At 32.5% G+C, this 25858-nt stretch overlaps 3 protein-coding genes across 22 annotated transcripts in view; 1 reads left to right on the forward strand and 2 right to left on the reverse strand.

Annotated features, from left to right (window-relative positions):
• Window positions 1-2121: 2121 nt before the first annotated feature.
• Window positions 2122-8381, reverse strand: LOC147067362 (uncharacterized protein C2orf42). 2 transcript variants are annotated; one of them, XM_085954103.1, is made up of 6 exons: window positions 7830-8381; window positions 6126-6339; window positions 5460-5710; window positions 3859-5303; window positions 3366-3539; window positions 2122-3198 (listed from the first exon to the last, which is right to left on the reverse strand). In XM_085954103.1, the coding sequence occupies exons 1-6, from the start codon at window positions 8242-8244 to the stop codon at window positions 2821-2823; spliced, it is 2877 nt and encodes a 958-aa protein (XP_085810229.1). In that variant the 5' UTR covers window positions 8245-8381; the 3' UTR covers window positions 2122-2820. The 2 variants fall into 2 exon arrangements, with proteins under 2 accessions (XP_085810229.1, XP_085810228.1); XM_085954102.1 differs by having other exon boundaries at window positions 3859-5309.
• A 1563-nt stretch (window positions 8382-9944) lies between these two features.
• Window positions 9945-14983, forward strand: LOC147067363 (2-aminoethanethiol dioxygenase). Its single transcript, XM_085954642.1, has one exon. It carries the CDS (start codon window positions 10177-10179, stop codon window positions 10936-10938), a length of 762 nt encoding a protein of 253 aa, XP_085810768.1. The 5' UTR covers window positions 9945-10176; the 3' UTR covers window positions 10939-14983.
• A 2753-nt stretch (window positions 14984-17736) lies between these two features.
• The window catches only part of mbc (dedicator of cytokinesis protein myoblast city), a 62104-nt gene continuing 53982 nt past the window's right edge, over window positions 17737-25858 (reverse strand). For 7 of the 19 annotated variants that reach the window (XM_085954658.1, XM_085954655.1, XM_085954645.1 and 4 more), the window contains 4 exons: window positions 23719-23860; window positions 22547-22717; window positions 19901-20006; window positions 17737-19361 (listed from right to left, as the gene is read on the reverse strand). In XM_085954658.1, the coding sequence (XP_085810784.1) occupies window positions 18964-19361; window positions 19901-20006; window positions 22547-22717; window positions 23719-23860 (817 nt within the window). In that variant the 3' untranslated portion in view covers window positions 17737-18963. The remainder of the gene's footprint in view (window positions 19362-19900; window positions 20007-22546; window positions 22718-23718; window positions 23861-25858) is intronic. The other 12 variants (XM_085954657.1, XM_085954654.1, XM_085954647.1 and 9 more) reach the window with 4 other exon arrangements.

Raw genomic sequence — 25858 nt, forward strand, 5'->3', positions numbered from 1 at the left:
ACAAATTCCTATTACGAGGCCATACACACAAGGAGATCGACACTGACCACTCTACGACAGAACGTCAAAAAAGATGCTGAACGGTATGCAGATAATTGTTACTCCATGGGATTGGGTTCAGTTTGTAAGGACATGTAAAAGAAACAAGCCTTTTAAAGTTATTAACATAGAGTTTAATGATATAAACAATTATTGCTCTTTGTATGGATCATCTTCAGCTCCTTTTGTGGCTCGAAAAATGAATATTGATGGCACACCTTTTTTATTTATATTTTAAGATGGCGCTGGTTATCTACGTTATAAGGCGAAGTTCTCTGATGAAGATTTCCAAACTGTGGACCTCCAACCTTCTCGCTCACCGTAAAACGCCGCAAACTTTTTAAAAAATGACAAATTTTCCCCCGTATATACCAAGTCGCAATGGCCGACCGGTCCAACTGAGAGTCGAACCGACTTGAGAAGCTCTTCTCTTTCAACCGATGTATGGAAACACTCCCAGAGGCATTCGGCACATAAGCAAGTCGGAGATTCTATTAGGCCAAGCTGACAGAGCTTTGAGGCAAAACCATTGTGTCCGGTGTCCGTGTTCTCGAGAATTTCAAAAATTTTATGATAGAATTCCACATCAGCTGATATCCCGGAGAATGACCAGGAATAATTCTCATTGCGTTGATTTTTTTCAATAATAAATTTCAAATAATGTTGTACTTATGTAAATTAAAAAAAAATATAATTCCTTTTCATATTTAGACTTATAGAAATATTTTGTGTATTTATAATAAAATAATTATTAATAATATGATGCACAGGAAATAAAAATAATTTATACCTACATGGACTTCCGTGTATTATCTTATAGGTGAAGTATTTGCTTAGTGGTACTTCTACATTATGTGTTAGAACATGAAACACGGAAGTCCATTAATTTATTAATTCTATATGATATGGTCTTTCTATCCATAATACGGTCAAAAATAAATTTAATTATGAATGATACCGTTTACAGACCCTCATTATTATAGTTATTAAAAAAGTTATAGAGTTTCAAACATTTAACCTACACAAAAATCACTCTCCTGAACAAAAGTCCAAACATGACTTCCGTGGTTTATCCTCTAATGTATTGAGTTAATTTGGCTTGTGTTCGATGCTTGAAATGCATGGTGTACTAAATTTACCACAGCCTCAATTGGGTAATTGCTTAGCTGTCAACTGAGAGCAGCAGATTACTATACTGGTGAAATTGATGTATGGCGCAGCACGTTAAAAAGTTATACTTAGATAAGTAAGTTTAAAGTGAAAAGAATATTTTGTATCCAATGGACATTCATATCTAGGTACTTAGATAACTTTTTCTATATAACATAAAATAATTTTACATGTTCATACATTCAAAGTAGGTACACTAGCATGTGTAGTGGCCAATGACTTCTGACCTTGTCAGCTGCGATCTGCGAAACTCCATTTGACAACGTTTGTTATGTGGATGGCGATGACGTCACATCGACGAATTCGACATGCGGCGAGTTCTGATGCACTCGCACGAGCCGGCTAAGAATTAGCAAGTCATTTCAAATCAACAATCGTCATATCTACAATCAGCATATTCTACACGCGTGACATTATTCAATGGGATCGAAGCGGCAGAGGCCAGCAGATTTCTCAATTGCAAACTTGATCAACAATGACTCGCAATACACTGAATATTCATGCATATAATTAGCGGGTCATAGTTGTGAGTTAGTCAGTCTAAATACCTATTAGTATCAATCATAATCTCAGTCCGATCAGTAAGCTTCGTGTCAGTCGCTCCGCACGGTTTTATTCCACCGAGTTCGGACCTCGGAACAGTATCATAAGTATTGTAACATAACGCCTTAGTAATATACTCTTGTACCGACTGTTTACGCTGCAAATAAAACTCGCTCCTCTATCCATCGGAGCAACCACTAAATCTCGACTTCTCATCTCTCCATCTACACCTCCTGGTCATCCCCAAACCAAAGCAGTCTCGTCCCTCAACAACGAGACACGCAAAACATGTGTTGTGAACCCCAATGTAATGTTTATATGTCATTCAGGTGAAATTAATCTGAGGTAGGTAGGAAAAGAACAAAATTATATCAGATATTTTCATTTATTTCAATTAAATTTTAAATAAAAAAGCGTTGTATATAAATCAATTATAAAGTAGGTAAATTAATTAAAATTTGTAATTTACATCATTAATTGACTAGGTTTAGTGGAAATCATAATAGGTACATACAAAATCTCTTTACATTGTTCATTAACGGGGATCCTTATACCAGTAGAGAGCGGAAAAATACGAGGCTTGCAATTTGAGACATTTTTTTGATAATTTATAATTTAAACTGTATTAATTAATAAAAATGTATCTGAATACATTAGAAAAAAAAACTAAGCTTACAATTGTAAAAAAAATGTGAATTTGTTACATATTTATGTCCACAGTTACGTTATTATTACATTATATTTTATGGTCATATTTATTATTAAAATTTAGTTTATTAAGTTTTAAATTTTTCACCGTGTAGATTTTTGACTAATTCATCGTTTTAATATTTTTTATATTCATTTTAAAAAACATTGATTGTTATAAAAATATAAATGTGTATAACTTGAAATCCTTTTTATTTATATCAAATCGAGCTTCAATATTGGGACCTAAAATAAAATTTGATATAAATAAAAACGTAGGGTATGTAAAATGTCTCAAATTGCAAGCTTCGTATTTTTCCGCTAGGTGCCTCTGCTGGTATAAGGATCCGCCTTAATGGAAGTTTCCAGAGCTTTTGGTAATTATAATTTCAGTATTTTATATACAACCCTTGCAGCTGAATCTTGCGGCACATAGTTTGTTTTACGGCCATATTCAAACACGAGCCGCAATTCACCAATTTTAGTTTTGGGCAACAAATTCGGTATCCACTCGATGCAAAATGGAGTTGGGACATTTTGATTGGGTTCTGTAAAGCCAACTCTCAGATAGGTTATCAGGGATCCTGGCTTTATATTTGCCTTACCAGTGTTTAGTGGAGGTTGCATTAGTTTTTTAGAATGGTTTTTTTTCATTTTTGCTGGTTTTTCTGGCGATGTTTCCGTACTTGGTACCTTAACTATATGAGTAAATGTTCCATCTAAGTTTTGCTTAAAGAATCGAGTTATTTCTAATTGTATCTGAAATTAAAGAAAGGGTTATACTAAGTAAAACACAAGGGTTTACCAAATAGTGATGTATCACCCTTGTTTGGAAAGGCAAGGATATGGTTCAATATTAAAAATATTATCATGAAACAAATGGTGCAATTACAAGTAAAATATAATAAATTTCCGTTGAAACTTACATGAGATGTGTCAAATATCTTTTTTAAATGGAATATATTAATAATGTTCCAAGTGTACTTTGTAAACTTTCCTAGAGGCACTGCATCTTTCCGTACAAATTCCGAAGTATGATTTGGTAATCGTCTTTTCACTGCACCCATGTTTATTCTTTCTTGTAAACATTCAAAGAACAACTGAAAATAAAATGGTGGAATGCTGTTTACCCAAATGTTGTACACAAAATACTTATCATATCAACATTTTAGAAATATGAACATGTCTTCCACAGATATGGTGCATTGTATGTGTGTTTGAATCCAGTGAATAGATGATTGTTATGTTCATCCTTTCCTCGGCTTGCATAGGGTTTTAGCAAATAGTTAAAATTGAAAATAAAGGTCAATTAACACAGTTTCCATATTGAAGCATCTATCAAAAGTAAGAAAAATAATATACTGTTAAACCTTTTAAATGAAAATTTATTAAAAAGTTTTTTAAAAAAATCTATCAAACCTGCGGTATATGAAAAACAAGAGCATCTGGTTTTCCACTAAATTGATAATGCATAGTTTGATTAATATTTTCTGTGACAGACGACAACCATTGCGTGAATGCAAAATTTGCTTCACTCTCATGAACAATGTTTGATTCTTGATTTAATTCCTTTTTCTTAAGCTTAGAAGATCGTTGAGGTTTTCTCAAAAGAATATCATCGCATTGCTCATTATTTTTTACAGGACTGGTTTCAATATGTTCTCTAGATGTATTTATTTCGTATATATTGTTGTTTAGAAATGTGGATGTGTTGCAGAATTCAATTGGAAGATCATTACATACATATTTATCAGTATTGACAACTGAAATATTTTGAAAGTTACTATAATCAGATAACATGGGATTCAGATAATTATTGCTACTGGGCAATTTCTTCCTTTTTCTAGGAATATTTTTGACTTCGAGAATACTATTGTTTTGTTGATTTTCTGTATGCACAATACTTCCCAAAGAAATATCACAGTGATTATTCATGTCATCAGAATTATCAGCAGCCAAAAAAAACATTTCTTCGTCAGAATCGGATGTAGTCAATGCACTATCATTGAATAAATGAGATTTTTCTACTGCTTTAACATCTGATATAATATTATGTTGAGTGTCTTCTACAGTGTTGCCAACTAGCACATCGTTATGTAAAAAATGATAGCTTGTAGTAATAGGAGCATCCGACACATTTTCTATATCTTTTTTACCAAATAGGGAGTCATACTGATCCAGAGAAATAATTTTTAGTGAACAATCATCACCCGCAATAGTGTAAACATGATCATTATGATTTTTTTGTAGAGATAACTCTTGAATGTCAATGAATTCACTGTTTTTTGGCACATCTTTTTCATTCTTCCAAAACTCGCCTTGACTACTAATATCAATATCATCAGGGCTAACATCCAAGCTTTGACTGTCTTGCGTTTTTTCAATTACCTCCTTGGGATTTTCATCAACAATAATATTTGAAAGGTTAATTAAATTTCCACTGTCAGATAACATGATTTGGATATCTAATGATTCAGATTTACCGACGGGGCATGATTTAGCTGTTGAAATCACATTATCAGCACTATTAGCCAATAAAACATCGCAAGTCTTCACAATATCGTTATTGTTATTAGTTTTGTAAACGACAATGTCCTTAAGTTCATATCCACAGTTGTCTGAATAGTTTTCACTGTTTTGTAACTCATTTGAATGCAACTCAGCATGGAGTTCTATCATGTGGCCATTTCCGTTAGGGAGTTCTATGACTTGAGTAACAAAGGGTGAAAGAGCCCCTCCTGTTAACTCCTGTGGAGTTGAAACGTCTTCAGTGAGTTCGATAAAATTTTCTTGGGAGCTAATTATCGAAAGAAGTGACTGATCTTTTTCCATGTAAATATTCTCATCATCTTCGTCAACGAAAACTGAAACTATAAAGATTTAATTTATAAAAAAGTTTTTGACAAACATTGTATATGAAATGGATTTTCACTTTTATTTAGATGATACATTATTAATAGCCGCCTCCAAATTAAACCAGTCTCTATGATTGATATCATGTGATAAGAGGAGATAATTACCTAGCATTTTTCTCTTTTCAGGTGGTATTAAAATATCAACATAACATTGAAATTCTTCATAACATTTGGTGTTAAAAACAAATGCAGCTATGCACATATAGAAGTGAATACATTTTTTGAAATTTACTGTATCGTCATTTTCATCTTTATACAACCCTAAAATTGACTTTTCTGGCGAGTTTTTCTTCTCCATTGCAGTTTTCTTCTTTTTAGGTTGTTTTACTCCAAACAATTCACACGTGCAATTAAACCTGAAACAACAAAATGTTTGTAAAGTCCCACAAATTAAAAACAACTAATTGCTTATATAAACTACTTTCATATTATCTCATTAATTTGTGCTTCCGACATATTAAATTATTTTTTAAATCAAAATTTTTTGCCTACTGATTATAGCATGGTATTTTTCAAAACAACCAATCAGGCGCGCATACGGAAGAATAGTATTAATATTAATTTTTAAGGCTCTATAGCACTTTTTCAGGTACATGTACCTTCAGTCATGAGGTTCTGATGATCAGGAAAAAGTATTAATATTCCATTCACATAAATAATTTGTATTTCTTCCATTCCCCCCTTCAATGCGCGCTTGCAACCAGTCATCTAACAGTATTATGTATATTATAAAATACCCACTATTCATACCGATGTGAACAAAACATTTACCTTTGTGGTTTAATTTTCGACGGGACAAACAAAATATGTAAGTAGCCCAAAGGGTTTCGTTTGGTCACAGTACATTTAACAGCCATTGTGTTTTTTGAAACTCTCTGAACCAACGGATTGGCGCTATCATCTGCTTTCATCTGAAGAATTTCATCTTTAATTTCCTGGCTGATGTCTAGCAAGTTCACGGTACTCGCCACAATAGACAATGGTTCTAAAAAATGTAAAGTAATTATCTATTTCTTTTATTCTAGTACTTATGAATATGTATGATGTGTTTTCAAATTATGTAAGTTTAGTTGAACTTAACAACATCGAACACAGTATAATATGCAATCCTTTTGAAAGACATACGCTTTTGGATAATTTCAAGTCATGTCAGGTATCAAAAACATTCTATTCCTGGTATATGGTCATAACATAATAATATGTTAAATGGACACAGATGGATTGAAAATTGATAAAATGGGTTGGGTGTATGTCTAACAATCGTTTCTCGCAAAAAAGTATGTTAGAATGTATGAAGATATTAATTTACATATAGAGTGCTTTCAAATTCTGGCTGACACATCTGAAAAACTAAAAATCATACTACATATGTAATATATATAATATATGCCCCACTTACAAACAAATTCCTTCTTGATATCATGTACATATCGATACCTACTACCCCTACTTTTATCATTAAAACTACATACGGTGCTCTGACATGTTAGCCAAAATATGTATAGAAGTACCATTATTGTAGTCACCGGAATTTGGCAATTATAAGAAAAACCTACCTCCTATATAACGGAAGTCACCATTTTATCTCAAAGACTATGCATATGGATTTCGACAGTGTTTTGGAGGATTTTGATAATCATTCGCACAACTCATTAGGTTTATAGGCTGGACCCTAACACTTTTTTTGATATATGAATTTGACTCAGCCACATTTTACAAGCACAGAACCCATGACAATGGAGGCGAGTATTTTAGACTCAACTCAGGAGTTTGGTGAGCCATGTCTGGGGTTCTGCGAGAATTCGCAAGAGCTTGTGAAAAAACTTTTGTGGATTAAGTAAAAAAAATATTAATAATCATAAAACTTAATCGTAACCGTTACTAAGTAAGTAATTGATTATAAAATACCTCAGATAAAAACGTAGTTTTTAGAAATAATTTATTGAACCATAGATAAATCGACAGCTTCACAAGGAAAGTGAAGACTTTTCTAAGGAATTATTCTAATAGGTATGTTTCTGAGGTTTTCCAGGATTATAAATGTTCAATAATAAATAAATTAACATTCTGAAATCTTATCTTGTGAAGTATTGAATATGGCGTGCAGTCCATTGCAACGCAATTTTTTGATAAATATGTATACATACGTATTTTTATTCTTTTTAAAAAAATAATCGGTACTTTTTTTAAACCGTGTTATTTCGAAACCGTGCAAAAAGAGGTACGGGTGTACAATCATTTTTCATCTATTTTAGTACTGATGGTAACTATTTTTTAAGCTCCATAATGATTACTTCATATTGTAGGTAAACATCATGTCTTCGATAATTATAGTAAACTTCATTTTACAACCAGTGTGTCAAAACCTAGCATATTAACACGAGAGCTCCAGAATTTTATTTATAATATTCCTTTATAAATTTAATTAAATCAATAATATTGGCAGAACAGGGGAACTGTTTAATGAATAGGTACCTGCTTCGACGAAATGGCTACGAGCAGCACGGATGTGTACACAATCATTTTTCGGTAAAGGCAAATGAAAGACATCTTCCTTAGATTTATTTTTAATTTGCTGCGCACAGCACTCTACATAGCAAATGTCAGGCGAGCTTGGTTGAACATCAGATAGTGCTCGGTTGTCCAATACAACAAATCCTCTATAATCTGGTCCCTTGTCGCGGACTCTTACTGAATACACACAAGAAGATAGGTTGGTCGTCAATTTGACAGCATGCGATGGAGACATTGGCTTCTGAAATCCTGCCAAAAAAATAGCATTGCACTTGGTGTTCTTACAATACCGTGCGCGATTTCCATTGAAACTTTTGCATTTGTGACAAGATTTCACCCCTCTCAAACCTGGCCGTAGCAAGTCTGAGAACTCCATGGTCAATATAAATAACTTTTTGATAAGGGTACATTAGACACGATTTAGTAAAATTAAAGTTTTCAAAAATACGGTACATTAATTTACTTCGATTTCGTTGTTTGACTTTTCTATTTTGACATATTGACAAACACAGCAGTGTTGCCATATTATGAAAGTGGAATTATAGTACAGTGCCTTCAAAATTATAGTATTACGGCAAAAAATATAGTACGCGTTGAGTGACCAATAATTTTCTGCATTTTCAAAAAATTTAACGTGGGGTAATTAAAGTCTTTTTTTTACACAAAATATCCATGAAAGGTAATTAACGTCTTGTTTTTTAGACAAAATTCAAATGTTAAGTCAGTGGTTTCCAAACTTTATGTTACTACGCCTCCCTTTAAAAAAAATCTAATCTAGGCACCTCCTCCCACCCCTATGTCATTAAATAATACAGACACCTTTTTAAATAGTCAACAAAGTACCTACTTACGAATACAAAAATGAAAAAAAAAAAACAAGGTTTTACTACTTACATTACATTAATTTTTGACGAATGTGCTTGTTTATTAGCACAATCAATTTCAATAGTAGTCAATCCAAATATTCATCTTCATTCATTGACAAATGGATTCTATCATGGACCCCACATCCCGAACCGGACCCCTTGGGTCAGGATTTTTCAACCACACATTTAAAATATTTAATAGTTTCGAAACAAAGCAGCGCCGTTAATAAAAAGATGTGCAAAGTGTATTAGCAAACTAACCAAGAACTCTGGCGTAGAAATCATTAAAAAATAATGGAGACATGGCGAACTTTTTTTTTGTCATTTTGATTTCCTAAGCTCCATTTTTTATGAATGCCTTCACTTTGTCGTTTTAAATCAGTGAATGCATTAGTGGTCCTTGGATTGATTTATTCACTCAATTTTTTTAAAATTTCAACCAAATAGACAAGTTTAACAACAAAATTATCATTCCTAAACAAATTTCAACATTATGATTAATTTTACCCTTATATTTCATTTTTTTACGAGATAGCCATTAGGCTTTACAATAGTATCGAAGTAAGGGATTATAAAATTAGTCTCTATATTTGCAGAAAGGTTTGGAAACAACCTTTTATAGGACTGTTTTGTTGTGTAGTTTATAACTAGCGGCCGTTTTATAAACTATGCATTTGCAAACTGCAAACCTGTGGCTACATTAATTGTGTTAAACTTTTCGCGCCTCCCTTTGCAACACTCTGCGCCTCCCAGTTTGGAAATCGCTGTCTTAAATAATGAACGTCACTTTTTTTTAGACATGGGGATTATTTATTTTTTTTGCTTCTCACGAATTATTTCGGCGTTGTTTTTCTTCTATTGGCAATTCCGATTTCTCAAAATTATAGTATTTTGGGCGTACTATACCTGTTTTATATCGTACATAGTACGCAGACGAAAATTATAGTACAAATACTATAATTATAGTACGGTTGGCAACACTGAAACACAGACAGAATATTTGTCTACCATAGACAAATATTAAGGATGTTTGTGTTGAGTTATCAAAAAAAAAAATGATAAAGTGTAATATTTATATTTTGTGATTAAGTTTTATAAAAAATGTCAAAAGCATTTCCATCTGAAAAACTATGAATTTTTTGAAATTTATAATTTTAATGTTTGAAGTTTAATTTTCATACTTGGCAAACATATTTCAGTGACAGTTCTTCGTCTATAAATTTGCCCTTTTTCTGAGGTGAGAGGTGTATAAAATTATATGACAGTTCGGTTCTTCACGACGATTCTCTGATAAAGTGTGTCTTTATACCCAACATAAGTGAATTGGGACTTTCTTAAACAGTGCATAACTGAACAACATAAAATTATCTTTTGTATGGTCAAAATCAATATGTTTAAAGCATAATAATTTATACATTCTGGATAGTGAGTTGTCTGATCAAATGGATTCGGAAGATTCTTCAGATATGAAGACACAGCCGCTAATAAACGTGTTTAGACAAGCACTCAAGACATTTTCACCGAAGAGCGACGTAGATTTCCTATCAAATTTTAAAAAGTTAAAGGATGCCCTCGATCTCATTCGGGCGGATCACGTACGTCTGGACCCGGCGTTCGACGACGAGTTTCTTTGGGTCACCGGTGAAAAGGCACCCTGTACTTACATAGAAATCTTTGAAAATCGCAACATGAATATGAGCATATTTATTTTAAAGCCAGGATTCAAAATGCCCTTACACGATCACCCTCAAATGCATGGATTGTTAAAAGTGTTATCCGGAAACGTGAGAATAAAGAGTTTTAGTGAAATACAATTGACTGAAGCTTGTAGGGATCTTTCACAAGCAGGTGATAGTGAAATAAATAATTCGCCGACGAAGTCTAGATATGATAGATTGTTTTTCGCAAAAGTGACTGATGAAAGAATATGTAATTCTGAATCGGAGTGCTGCATTTTGACGCCGACTGAATCAAATTTTCACGAAATCGAAGCCATCGGTGTGCCGTCAGCTTTTCTAGATATCCTCGCTCCTCCTTATTCAACGGCCATTAAGGAATCTGAGCCGAGAGAATGTCATTATTATAAAGTAAACCAGGAAATTAGCACAAATGTTGTACAATTTCAAGAAATACCTTCTCCAAAGTGGTTCTATTGTGACCAATCTCCTTATTTAGGGCCCGTTCTGACTGAAGCTGTTTCATAAGTATGAAGTAAAACAAATATTCAACATTTTATTATCTCTTTGCTTGCTGATTTCAGCTTCGTACTGTTGCTAACTCGGGATGTGTTGATGATTTTTATAATTTTTTAAGGCAACACTGCAACATTTATATACCAATTTCACCATTTCATTAAATGCAGACGATTTATGCCATCATCATATGTAGACATCTTGTATGGAGTTTGCACGTGTGTCATTACATAAGCCAGTGGTATTTAAAAGGTATGTAATTGCCAGAGGGCGCCGCACACTGTTTGAAAAAAAAAATCCTGACAATCTTAATTTAATGGGCTTATCGACGATCACAGTGCTCATACTTATTTCATATATTTTGGTGGCTGTTTTCATCAAATGGTAAAAAAATGTAAGCTGCTCTTCCCTTATCGCTGTTGAGAGTATTTGATGCTTATTTTAAACAACCATCTATGATTTGGTTGAATTTAAAAATACTAAGTAACTGAAAACAAAAATACTGCGCATAAGTTGACATTGTGATATAGACGCCTTGCTTATTTCGATAACATATGTATAAAAACATCTTATTTTGAAGGTAAAGAATAAATGTATCGATTGGTTGCTCGGTCTATATTTATATTTTTAGTGTTTGAAAACCTCTGATATAAGCGAAAATAATTCCATTCAGCTGCGTTTCAAGCGCGTATAGATTGCATGCGTTAAATGTAATTGTGAAATTAGGTTGTATAAATCAATTATTACGTTTGACAGATAACCAAACTAATACTAATACTTACGTTATTATAAGCTCAATACATTCATTAAGTATTCCATATCAAGCTAAATTGATATCTGAGTTCAAATAATGTAATGTACCTAATAATGCAGTGTTGTTTGCACTTTTTAATGGAAAGGCATGGGTGCTTCACAGGAATAATTTTTAGCTTTTTAATCATATTTTTTTTTATTAAATCAGATATTACTTAAGCAAAACTAAATAATATGTCAAATGTGGCAATTGTTAATTAATATAGCTATCATTAACTTAAGGCACATGTGTAGCCACTGCATGACAACGGCATTGTTTGTAATTAAATAATCATTAGAGCGGCAACCATTTGACCCGCAACTGCTTAACATCGAAACTGGTATTATATAAAGTTGTTATAAAAAAATTGTCACTATAAGGAGGACTGCTATATTTAAAAATGTGATATTAATTTGTTCACGTCAAGTCAATGATGTTTAATTCAAATTTTGTTGAAGCTATTCAACCCAACAAGGCAGCAATTTTTAAAAATATGTTTTTCACTTTGGCAATGTTGAAATAATGACTAACTTAAACCAGAGTATGGCACTGAAATATTTTTAGCTATTATTTTGATACGACTTACAATATTGTTTTTTTTGTTTAATTATTATAAAACATCTAGGAGATTAAGAATGACTTCATATTATTTTTTTTTGGGACAATTAAAAAGTTATTATGTATGTAGTTGTTTTCGAATCAGCTTATATTATATTATTATTAGGTATAATGTATTTTGATATATAGTGTATTACCGTATGAGTAGCAAAAAACTTTATACACATCAACCCTTGCGATATTCGTGAGTGAGACAATGAATACAATATGATATTTACAATTGATATTTTGAAAAAAATGATTGACATAGAAATTGGGGTGAGAGAATCATCAAATTGTCAGTTATGGCCTGAACACGTTACCACCATATCACATGCTGTCACGCTGAGATGGAGATAGTGAAAGTTATATGTTCGGACCATTATTAAGGTTATACCTCAGTTGAGACACGGTCTAAAAAGATCGTGGCTAAGCGATGCGTGGATTGCGGGTCGCGGGTGCAAATGACGCATGTCAAAAGAAATATAATTTGTCATATAAATCTAACATATGTCCATTTAGTGTTCTGTTTATTGTTCTATCAGTAACAATAATAATATATTCATTGACAAGTTTTCTTTTTAAAGTAAATGGGTAATGTTTTTAGTCATCTTTACACGATTTAAGAATTAATACGCCCGTCGCCATCACGAAACAAATTGACGTGTTTCCAGCTCAACGCTCTCTCTCCAAATGGCAGCGTGTCCAAAATTTCGTCGCGCCTATAGTTGAAAATTATTTGCCGTTTCACTGATGTATCACCTTAACAACTGAGATAGACAGTTTAACTCATTCACTCCGGACCTGTTAATTACTATTTAATTAACATTCTAATATTATCTAATGGCCAACTAACGGCAACGCACCAGTTGCATTGGACGCACGGAATGAGTTAAATACCTAAGTGAGAAATATACATATTTAAGAAAAAGATTTTTTTAAACATATTACTTAAATGTGTTTCATAAAATCGATAAACTTATGTAACTTGTACAACCCCGGCTTCCCATGTGTTGATTTTGCAGTAATACAGGAGGATATTACTATTATTAGCGTTATGTTTTAGACTGGGTGTCGTGCAATATTTCGAATAACCGATAAGTCAACATTCAGTCGAAATCTAAAAAATACGCACGTATTCTATATGTAATGTTCTATACCTTATAAAACCTGTCAAACACATACTTAAAAACTTTAGGACCGGAGTGCTGTGTGAAGGTCGAAAATGGAGATCCGGTGTATCTTTGCGAGCTTAGCCTAGATAATCTGTAGACTTTATAGGAAAAATCTGTGTCATTATGATACCGTCTTTTCTCATTTTAGTAATTAACATTTAATGTCCACATAAAATATGTTAATACCATAAAAGACTATCGTAGTAAACGTCATCATAGTTGAAATTGAGAATAAAGCCATATTTGATATGTCAGAACATTCTGTGTTTATGCGCCGGCTAGACGGCAGCGACTTGCCTGCACGATATAGACTTACAGCGCTTTTCGTTTTCCCGTCCATACCCACGGGCTTCCCGGTACAAACCGGTTTGCGCAGGTAAGATTATAAGCAATATTCGGTAAATTTTAAACGCAAAATGTTCAAATTTCTCAAAATTCTTCATTATCGACCTTTACACAGCATTCGGTCACGTATACCTCGTTTACACGAACATGGATTTACTACTGACAGTACGTATTATCGCGGCCATAACAAGAAAATGCGTGTGTAAACACATATTATCGTGCAAGTTGCAAGAATGGATCGAAAAAGTTCAGAAGCTTCTGAATTTTCACGCGTTAGTTGGAACTTGCATGATGTATGCGCAGTAGAATGATAGTAGTGTACCTGCCTGAAAAAATAGGAACTACACCGCGTTTACCAATATTCGCATCATATCAAATAGCACCATACAATGACAACGCGTCTCGCTTACGTTTGAAGAATGAGATTGGCGAGACAGTCAGCACTATTACATGTAAACAATTATTATCACAATATTTTAATTTACGCACTATTGGTGGCAGTAAATCCATGCACGTGTACAGGTGCTATTAATGACCGATATAGAAGCTGATAAACTAAAATGTTACAACTTAAAGTCCAATTTTATTTTGGGTATATTTATTAGTGCAATAATAATTGAGGGTTGATCAGCAAGTAAAATTGAGCATTTTGCTCCTTGGAAATAAAATGATACAAAAAAAAATAATCAAAATCATTTCAATCAATCAATCAAAATCAATCACACATTGGTGTTTCCAAACTTCTTTAGAAACCTTTATAGTTATTAATAAAATGTAGATTGGATTTTATTCAGGCATATTTTTTTACTTGCATATTATTATTGTGAAGTAAACATCTGAAAAATGGTTTTTTATTTGATATCTAATTTCACTGTTCTGATTATATTCAGTTGACTAATATTCCGACTGATCAGCATTCTTTTCACGTGGGTGTCAATTCAATGAAAAATGATATTATTTATTAATTGTTATCAAGTAAACTGATGAGATCATATTTGATATCTGAAACTGGTGTATGTATACATATTATAAATAACTTTGTTTTGTGTTTAAGATATTATTGAGTGTAATGAAAAGATATTACTTTACACCTTTGGCAAATTTTGGTTTTTTTTAATGTAAAGTTACCAATAAATAAAATATATCTTATCAGAAAGTGTTTTCTTATGATCCCCCTTTCAAAGAAACCTTGCTTGAATTTACCATCTGGTGTAAACCTACAATGGCCGAGTGGTAAAGCGTCGGTTTATACCATGGGTCTGATGTTTGAATTCCGGGTTTGGCGAATCTACATGTCATTTTTCAACATGTGTTTGGTCCCAAAGCATGTATAATAAGGTTGAGCAAGTGGTTAACATCCATTTCTCGTAAAAAAAAAACTGTTACAACTCCACCATTTAAATCCCCTTATATGCTCTGCATAGGATGAACTTATTTAATCCACTAGGTTCTGGACAATCTATGTTTTTTTCTTAATGGTGTTATATTGCAAAAGATGGCGAGGCAACTTTGTTCTTCCATAAAAGATGTGCCTTATATTATGTAAATAAATAAAACAACATTGAAATTATTGAAAGTGTATAAATTTATTTTTCAAATTAACAATTCACAATAAAAACATGAGTGCATGTCAACTTGCGTTCCACATTGCCGTAAAATCTCTCACAAAACGACAATGAAGTATGCTTTAACACAATCGCACCCCATTTTTAAAATATTTTCTTAAAAGTATAATGCTTATAAAATGAAATGGTAACAATAGTATTTAAGTGTATAAAAATTTATCTAAAAATATATACGTTTAAAATTATGGCCATACATTTGAAACTAGATTTGTTATCAGTGAATATTTACTAGGGAAAATAAAATTATTGAAATATTAAGTATAGTAATACAAACCATTTCATTATGATACTACTGGCCTAAAAACGAGTTTCAATCGCACACACCAATGTTTGATGTGAATGAACCTAGCATGGGTGTATCGTTGAGAATGCAATATTATTTGCCATGTTAATTTAGGACTTGTATTTATTGGTTACGTCTACAGACAAGAGCTACACATTTGGGAACAGTCACTATTTACACACTAGTATTTTACACCAGCATTTTTTTCATAACAATACAATTTATTGTGAAGATATTATGAAACTGCAAACTACTAACAATGCAATATTAACACTTCATTCAATCTGATACAAAAACAGTTGACAACATAAAAATCATCCATCGATTAATACAATATGTATTTTGATTGCACTACTTTTAAAATGAGGACTTGAAATTTGAACTAGCACCATGATTGACGGTAAAAATAAATAAAATATGAATAATTTAACAGTTTAAGTAATGGAATAAAGCAAGCAAAATATTGTTACATAAATCGTACCCTGAGTGTAAAACAGTAGTAAAGTGAAACAATTGAACAGATGCGATTTCTTTCAGTGTGCAGCAATTAGGAAGGGAAAACGTGATTATTGTTATGGTTACTATCGTGCACTGTATTTAGATCAACAGTATTATATGGATTTCTATTGTTCAGCGGTACCCCTCCGTTTTCTATAAAAACTATCGAACTCACGATAATGTGGCATTTTTTTCATTACCATTATTAATGTCGTTATGAATAATTACTGCTGTTTCACACTCAGGGTAAGAAATATCGAAGATTTACACATACTTATAATATACTTAAATTGTATTTAAGCTGATAAGAAATCTATAATTATGATAAACATCAAAGAATGCTACTTTCTAATTTGTAACAACTGGTAATATTATAATAAGAATATTTATTATCTTATTTATGGCACTAAAGTCATTGAAAGTGAGTAATACTAATGGTAAAATTATATGAATATGTCGTATATTTCCGTAATTGGATACAAAAAAAGTAAGTTTCCATAAGACAGGTATCTGAAAAAAATACTATGAATTATACCTCTAGAGACAGACATATTAAATTCTTGCTTTATTTTAGTTGGGCCATACCCAATCATCTACGAATGATAAAATAAAAGTATATAATAAAAGATGTTGAAAAATTGACATAAAAATGTACGGATCTACAGCCTAACCGTTATAATATCACGACTGCGGAAGTCTTAGTGGTGATCTGCAGAACTACAGATTCCCCCCTACTTTCAGGTATATATGTATACAGCTCTGTTATTGCTAAAGTTTATACTCCCTCACATACAGTGAGATAGAATCGCAGCCAAGATATAGTGGTTCTAGTATACTACCTTATTAAAAAGTGATTAATTATCACTGTGTAATTGACAGTACCAACCTACCTATCTTCAATGCCATTAAAATAATTATTTTTCTGCTTAGAATGCATAGTAAGATTAAGAATAATACATATTGAATACAGCTTTAAAATTATACAATCAAAAATGTTTTCATATATACTTAACAATGATAAGATAAACATGTTGATTACATAGATTAAAATCATCGATTAAGTAAGAATTTTTGAAATAATTAATAAGACTGCACATATTTGCATGACAATAGAGTAAAGTAATAATAAATTAAGAAGAGCAAGAACATACAAATACTGAGTTTTTATATACAAGGTACTTAACATAGGTATATCTTTGGGAATCAATTTGTATAGTTTAAAAATTATCATCAATAATACTCACAAAATTATTGCAAACAAATTTTATTCTTTATTCGGTAAGATAGAATTAATTGAAAACTTAATATGGTCCAGCAAAGAGAAAATGTTCCCTGTTATGTCCATATACTATTACTTTAAACTCAAGACATCAATTTTCAGCATATCCATCGAAAATATATCCATAAAGAGAGTTTAAGGAGCATTATTTCAATTTATATAGTTTATAATTTTATATTTATGTAAGTTTTGCATAGAAGTGATTTTTTAATTATACATAATGGTTTGCAAACATTAAAATAACATGATCTTATTGATAAAAATGATAATTTAAGTAATACTATAAAATACAACACACTTTAATAATATAATAATCATCGGAATGAATTATAATTTGTTCATTTTGGTTTTGAGCATTATCATCTAGTTTGATTTTAAAAAAAAATATTGCATAGATCTAGCAACGATTTAAATATAGATGGACTAAACATTATAACAAAACAATACATCATAAGTTATTGTCATGGCAGATTAATTGGGTAAAAACATGGTAACATAAATAAAATGATTTAACACAAAATTGATTTTTGTATAATATCATATAGGAAAATAAAATTGATTCACGAAAGTTAATATTATTACACATATAAATTGGGCCTACATTCTTGTCTTTTATGAACTTATATGAAAAGTATATGATATGTATTATGCAGCATTATCTAACTAAAAAGTGGTGTTCACCGTAAAAATTATTCCCATTCCAAAATCAGCTGGGATTTTTTTTTATCACATATTCAATTTATGCTTTCAACAAAAATCTATATAAGTATCAAATAACAATATTTATTCAATATTTTCAAAAGCTTGTTACACATTCAAAAATAAACAAAACTCAGTTGGATATTGATTACGTGTTTATATTTTTTTTATTGATAATGGTTTAGATTTTCAAATAAGCAGACAACACAAGCAAACAAAATTGACAAAGCCATTTATTTACAAAAAATACATCTATACACCTACCGATATCGGAATTAGGTTATTGATTTGTTATGTATAAAGAATAATGATGCATCTTATTGAGCAAAATATTGACAATACGTTCAATTCCTGAATTTTAACGTCAATCGAATAAGATTTGGCCAACTAAAACAGCATCATGCAGTGCTTTCACACGGTCAATGACTTAGACCAGTAATTAAAATTATCAGCTAAATGTAATACCCAAGTAGTCTTGGAGTGTTTAGTAATAATACAGTTATTCAATTTTCGAGTGAAGATAAAAAGTCTTCAGTAAAGTGCATTACGGTAGGTTTACACATGTCTATTTTGTAACAAAATACTGCTGCTTTTGACAATACATTAATTCATCTGTTTTGTAAAGACGAAGCATACTTTATCAATTCCACTTAAATGCATTTTGACAAATATTACATTGTGCCAGATCAAATACTCAACTTGTCTAAATCACTGGTCTTTTTTAAAGAAAGTATGATGTCAATTCATGTTTGCACGGGTGTCTGTCGTTTTTTTGGTGGAGGAGTGGGAGCACGCTCTTTATTGTAGGGTCGTGAGCCGGATTTCTCTTTCCTGTTCGAAACGGTGGTCCCCGTATTTAAGGAACTGTAGAGAAACGACCCCCTGGGTGTGATGGGTTTGATGACAGTGTCGTAAGGGCCCTGTCTTCGGGTGACAGGACTAGCATTGGCGCTCAACGGTTTTCTGACCTGGATATTGACAGCCTGGTAGTAGTTTTCATCTTCTTGTACTATCACACGGTTCTCACTGGATAGCCTGTGTGATTGATTCAGATGATGGACAGGAGGCGGTTCTGATTTCACCGTCTTCTGCGGCAGCGGCGGAGGGTCGTCTTCTGCACTCATGTTGGAATCCGTTGTACCTTTATTATTGAGAATAAAATTATATAAACAAGTTATTTCAATAATATTAAGTCATAACTAACCAATACTGGTCTACAAAACTCAGAGTAAAACCACTTAAATGCAAACATGGTTAAATAGAAATTCGCTGTAAATCGAAATATTTGTTAGTATTCATAAAATCTATTTACTTATAGCGATTTCCACTAAGTATTTCGATGAACGAACCATAAAAGTCACCACTGATATCTGAAATAAATTGTATTAGAAACAGAAATAAGTGCCAATTATCAATTACCTGCCCCTCGAATTACCTGTCCAGTTTCCTACCATTTCCCGTAAAGTACAATAAAGCCCTAGTATCACAATATATATTATATAATATATGTTTATCATATTGGTTGTAGGACAAAAATCTTTAAGTTAAAATTAACAGATGAATGCATCTTACAACAATATAGTTTAGATAGTTAGTGGGATGCAATAAATGGCAAGGCAGGTTATACATCAATGGTTTAAAACATGCGTTCCAATTTTTACAGAAGGAAGAAAATCTTACCAGCGGAATTTCTATTGGAGTGAGGTTCGCTTTGCAAGGATTGTGGTCTCTGTGATAGTCTTTTTTCTTTTTCAACTTCCGAACGCAACGGTCGGGATGGGGTTAGCTTTAATCAAAAAATATTGCATTATAAAAAACCAGATTTAAAACAAAATTATCATTAGTATGGCGGAAGACATACGCATAAAAGTTTGACTAATTAAAGCATTACCACCCTTTTAGTTCCCAACCACAAAAAAAGGCGAAGAATCAAAGTAAATTGTTACAAACATCCTGAGATTCTGGTAAAGACAATGAACAGAGTCTAAAACCAATACATCATAATATATACAAAGTCTAAACTTATTTACTACCCAATTATGGAATTAGTATTTTCATCTAAAATTAATATGTATGTATGGACCCTACAAATAGTCATATTAATGTATATACGTGGGCTTATGTAGTATGGGATAAAGTGACAGTGACAATAAGGCTATAGCACTTATACCCCAAAAACACATTTCCATTTCAAGTTATGCATAATACGCAATCCCATTTATTCATTAGTATGACTATGCATAAGGTCCCCTTAGCTTAGAATGTACCAATGGCGAAGGGTGGATGTAGCCTGTGGAGATCTGATATAATATATAGTGCACACTAAACTTTATCAGTCATACTTATTTATTTTCATTGAACTATGAATTCAAATTGAGGATAAATTAAACTTTGCTTAAAGCAAACCATAACAGATATTAGATAAAAAATATTCTTGCATCTATTATGGTATGGATAAGGCAAGGTTTTATCCAAGGCCTGAACAAAAACGAACCATAAGTGCCAATGAGAAAGCATTCGGCTTATATCTCTGCAATATGCGTTTGAGTAAGATCGAATTTATACGGCTAAATTAAATATTTTTTAGAAACGTCGGTAAATATTGGTTTGAATGATTACATTCATTTAAAAACGTTGAGCATGTGTTGCTGAAATTTTTTGTTTTTGCATTAAATATAAAGTTAGTGATGTTAATTTAGTGGAATATATGTAACTATGTTGTGTTTAAATTTGGTAGCCGTACTGAGAAGCAACATGATGGTATAATGTTTCATAGTAAGGTTAATAATAATAACATTGAGGTTCAGTGAGATGAGTGTGAATGACAAAGTGCATTATTTTTGTCAGATCTCCACAGCCTATCTCTACGATTATGGTTTGGTCAAGGCAGGGTTTTATTGAAATTTTAAAAACTAACCAATACCATCTGCAATTTATATTATCATTTCAATGAAAACAAATAAGTACGACTGACAAAGTTTAGTGTGCACTATTTATGTTGTATCACCACACCCTACGTCCACCCTTCGCCGCTGGTATGTACCATTTGAACAATAAAATATTGCCTATAATACGAATATATGGGATACCCACAAGCATGAACTAAAGAAATAATGTAGACCATTAATTAATTATTAATATGAAGCAGAAAAAGTTACAAAAAGCAGGGAGATATGGATAAACATGTAAGTTATGTGTGTAGTTAGTGTTGATGGTTATGAGTAAATATGTTTTAGCTAATTATTAAATGTATTCAAACAGCTGAAAGAATGTAGAAATTAGAGTTTCAGTAAACCAAAAGAAAGTTGATATTAAAGATATGAAAAATTGTACTAAGAATTTGAATAAAAATACAATGCCTGCCAATTATTATGAAGAATTGATTTTTCCAACACTTCATATCAAAATTGATTATATCATTGCGCTAAGCAAAACTGAAAAGTGTAGGTATTTCACATATTTTAATATAACGTTGGATAGAATATAACACCTTTTTAGGTAAACAATCACAACCAAAGGTAACGTATTTTAAAAATCAACTCTTCTATGAATGTTTTACTTATCCAGAACATTGTACTCATCTGTCAAAAATTTATTATGAAGTGGATTACGACCGTTTCATATTTTTAAACTATTTCAACAGAAATTAAAAAAAACCTCTATCCAGTTGTAGCATGCATTCATTTTTGTCACTGTGCATACTGTTAAAAAATACATATTATATTCATTTATTAGATACATACGCGTATCAACAATCAATTAGGTCTACATCCTTTTTTATAATCTCGACCTACCACACATCTGATCAACCCAATTTTAAAAATCTACTTCTTGCCATAACCATTTTATATCTTTATTCCGATAAATTATATGACCATATCAGACAATGGATTAATTTTTTTTAGATTATCAACATAAGCTGTGATATATGTATAAATAATAAGTTTTATTTTACTTCTGTGAATCTATTTATAAATCCCATGAGTATATAATTTGTACAAGTAGCAGAATAGTCTGCATGTGTCCGGAGGCATTTCAGCTGGCAAAATAATTACATATTTCAATTAAATCAAGAGGAAATAGTGAATATTCGGTTAGGCTTTTATTGTTAAAACCATGATTATTTCAATGTATTGATTAGACATGAAACCATGGATAATTAAAAAAAAAACGTTACCAGAATTCTCACTGTAGATCGTGCTAATGCAATAAGTGCAAATAAATATTCTGTAACACGCAAAGAATTGTAGGTGTGTAGGTGTGGTGGAGAGAAAAGTTGAGAGGACAGAAACATTGTTGATATTGCGAGAACAAACACATACACACCTCTTGCCTGAGTTCAAACACGACATTGGAACTTACAGGTTCGGAGCTCACTATCAAACTGGCTTTGGAACCGTTCACTATTGCCAAGGGAGTGATACTGCTGGTGTACCACTGGCTGCTTGCGGATGGTGTGGTTGGCTGACTTGTGGTATTTATAGATGCTTCACTCTGCTGAGCGTAACAAGTATGAGAAGGTACACTTTAAAAATTTCACTTCTTACTCCTACAATTTGTCCAGAAAAAAAAATCAACATTCTGCATATCTATTCTTAACGGTCATCACTTTAGCACAGTTCCGTTATTTTCATTCTTCCAAGTTAGCACGGAAAGTATTCTTTACAATACATGATTAGTGGCGGCCATCTATAATTCGAAAATTTAGGTTGGTAGACATGTCGGTCAAATATCGTATTGCCAAACCGAAGCGGATAAGACCAAACACAAGCGGATAAAGCCGAAGCAGCGCCATCTAGTTGGTAATGAGCCGAACACAAGAATTTTGTATTGACACGTCAGACATATCAAGATAAGCTACAATTTTATTAGTCATGTCATTGCGATTGCAGCAAAACAGTCAGATCTTGTGTCTCAAATTCTCAATATGTAAAATTGACATACTCTGTCTCGTTTTCAAAGATAGCACGGTCAAGCGAGGGGCTGTTAAAAGATATCACCTTTTGACAGTTCATACGGTTAACTTTTTTACATAATTAACTGCCAGAATACGTAAAGTGATAAATGTGATATATTTACCACAATTAGCTCTGTTTTGATGTTAAGTGATATGTTGGAATAGGCCTGCTGGATCAAATAAAATTTTGCACCAATTCAGATACCCGATTCATAAATTTTTCTTAAAATGATAATTCTATAGGAAAATAAATATTTAACAATAATTGATGAAAGTATTATTTAATAGGCTGTACTGATGAGGTTTGATTTTTTTTGATTTCATCGCTTCGTTCTTAGAAACCCCCTTACTTTGGCCTCAACTGCATCATAATCATATTTAATACCAATACGCTGACCAATGAACGACCCCAAATGCTTTACGAACTGTCAGAAATTGTGAATGCTTCAAATCTATACGAATGTAACTAAAAGCTTATCATATATGGTATGTAAATCAATGGACTGTACTGTGTATCTGTGAATAACTTTATTGACATTACCTTTCGATTTCTTCTTTTTTCTTTGTCTCTCTTCTTCGCAGGCGATGATGAGAGAAGAGATGTGACAGGTGACCGTAGTCCCGCTGCGGTTGGCAGACCAAGACTTGCGTAGCCGCTCGACAAACCGTTACTCAGAGATCCCCTACACAATGAATAGAAATATTTAAACTGTGAACAAACTTCACAAAACTTGAGATATTTCAATGTAAGCAGAAAGCCATATCTGTTTAATTGTTAGTGAGATAATCAAACTCGGCATTCAATGTGTTGATTACTAAGCATTGCTTGTGATTTAATTTATTAATATGAGCTAAAGAAATTGTGATTATATTTCTGAGGCTCGGGTTTAAAACTACATGTCATGCAATTTTATTGTTTCTATTTTGAACTTTGCACTAATACACATTTGTGTAAGGATATGTATGTCAAATCTTCAACATATTCTGAGGCAAAATATACTAACTTAATAGAGACAAAAAACTGAATTTAACATGAAGCTAAAAGATTTTTGAAGTTATTGAAGTTATACTTTTTTTGAGTATAGCTTTGCGTTTGGGAAATCAGATCAGTTTATTTTTGGCGTGTGACATATAACACATAATTAATTTTTTTCACACGAAAAAAAACGCACTCGATTGGATTCGAACCACCGATTGTTCGGTAATCAGCCGAACGCACTACCTTTACGCCACAATATGATACTGCAATCGTGACGTTTATACAGTATAATACGAGGGTGGGTCAATAATTCCTTAGAAAAAAGCATTAAAACAATTTTTATTTTTGTATTTTTTTTTTATTTCTCAACATAATCTCCTTGGAGCTCAATACACTTGGTTAGACGTTTCTCAATTTTTTTTAAACCGTCAGAAAAATAAGTTTTCGGAAGGTCCTCAAAATAAGCATTTGTCCGATCGATGACTTCTTCATTTGAAAAAAAACGTTGTCCACTTAGCCATTTTTTTAAGTTTGGGAAAAGGAAAAAGTCACTGGGGGCTAAATCTGGCGAATACGGTGGGTGGTCGACCAATTCGAACTTCAATTCTTCAATTTTAGCCATTGATCGTAAACATGTGTGAACACGGGCATTGTCCTGATGAAAGAGGATTTTTTTCCTGTTTAAATGAGGCCGTTTTTCTTCAATTTTGTTTTTTAGCTGGTCGAATAAAGATGCATAATAATCCCCTGTTATTGTTTTTCCTTTTTCCAAATAGTCAACGAAAATAATTTCACGTGCATCCCAAAATACAGTAGCCATAACCTTACCAGCTGATTTTACGGTTTTCGCCTTCTTTGGACATGGTTCGCCTTTCGCAATCCACTGCTTTGACTGTTCTTTCGTCTCGGGAGTTTAGTGGTGTATCCATGTTTCATCTACAGTCAGAAAGCGACAAAAAAATTCATCCGGATTGCGTTGCATGAGCGACAACAGGGCTTTAGAGGCCACCACCCTATTGCGTTTATTGTCGACTGTGAGCAAACGCGGCACCCATCTTGCAGAAATATTTTTCATGCCCAATTTGTCATGTAAAATAGAAATGACGCTACCGTTTGAGATCCCTGTAACCTCAATTATCTCACTCAACTTTAATCTTCGGTCACTTAACACCATATCGTGGATTTTATTGATCATTTCTGGTGTAGTCACCTCTACAGGACGTCCTGAGCGTGGTTCATCCTTTGTTGATGTACGACCACGTTTAAATTCATTTAACCAGTTATAAATAGTTGCAAGTGAAGGAGCAGATATGCCGTGAACTAAATCCAACTCATTTTTTATTTCCTTTGCTGTTAACCCTTTTATATTAAAATGTTTAATAACAGCTCCAAACTCAATTTTCTCCATTTTCCATTTTTCCATTTTCCACAAGCAATTTTTTTTTTTAAATGTACGAGAAACACACAACAACCCGACCAATCTGATTGAAACTTCGCAGCATACTGAATCGGTAGTGCCGCTGCATGAAAACAAACCGCTTACAGTACTAGTCGCGCCACCTGTCGGCTATTCTAAGGACTTATTGACCCACCCTCGTATTATAGTTTAGAATTGTTTCGTTGCCTAGGCAGCGAATTTATTATTGTCGGCCATTAGCAATTCCTTACGTAAACAAACTATTAAGCGTCAGAGTGACTTCCA

This window comes from Rhyacophila brunnea, unplaced genomic scaffold (assembly GCF_057557595.1).
Source record: "Rhyacophila brunnea isolate RB1 unplaced genomic scaffold, BYU_Rbru_1.0 scaffold_4, whole genome shotgun sequence".
Taxonomy (NCBI): domain Eukaryota; kingdom Metazoa; phylum Arthropoda; class Insecta; order Trichoptera; family Rhyacophilidae; genus Rhyacophila; species Rhyacophila brunnea.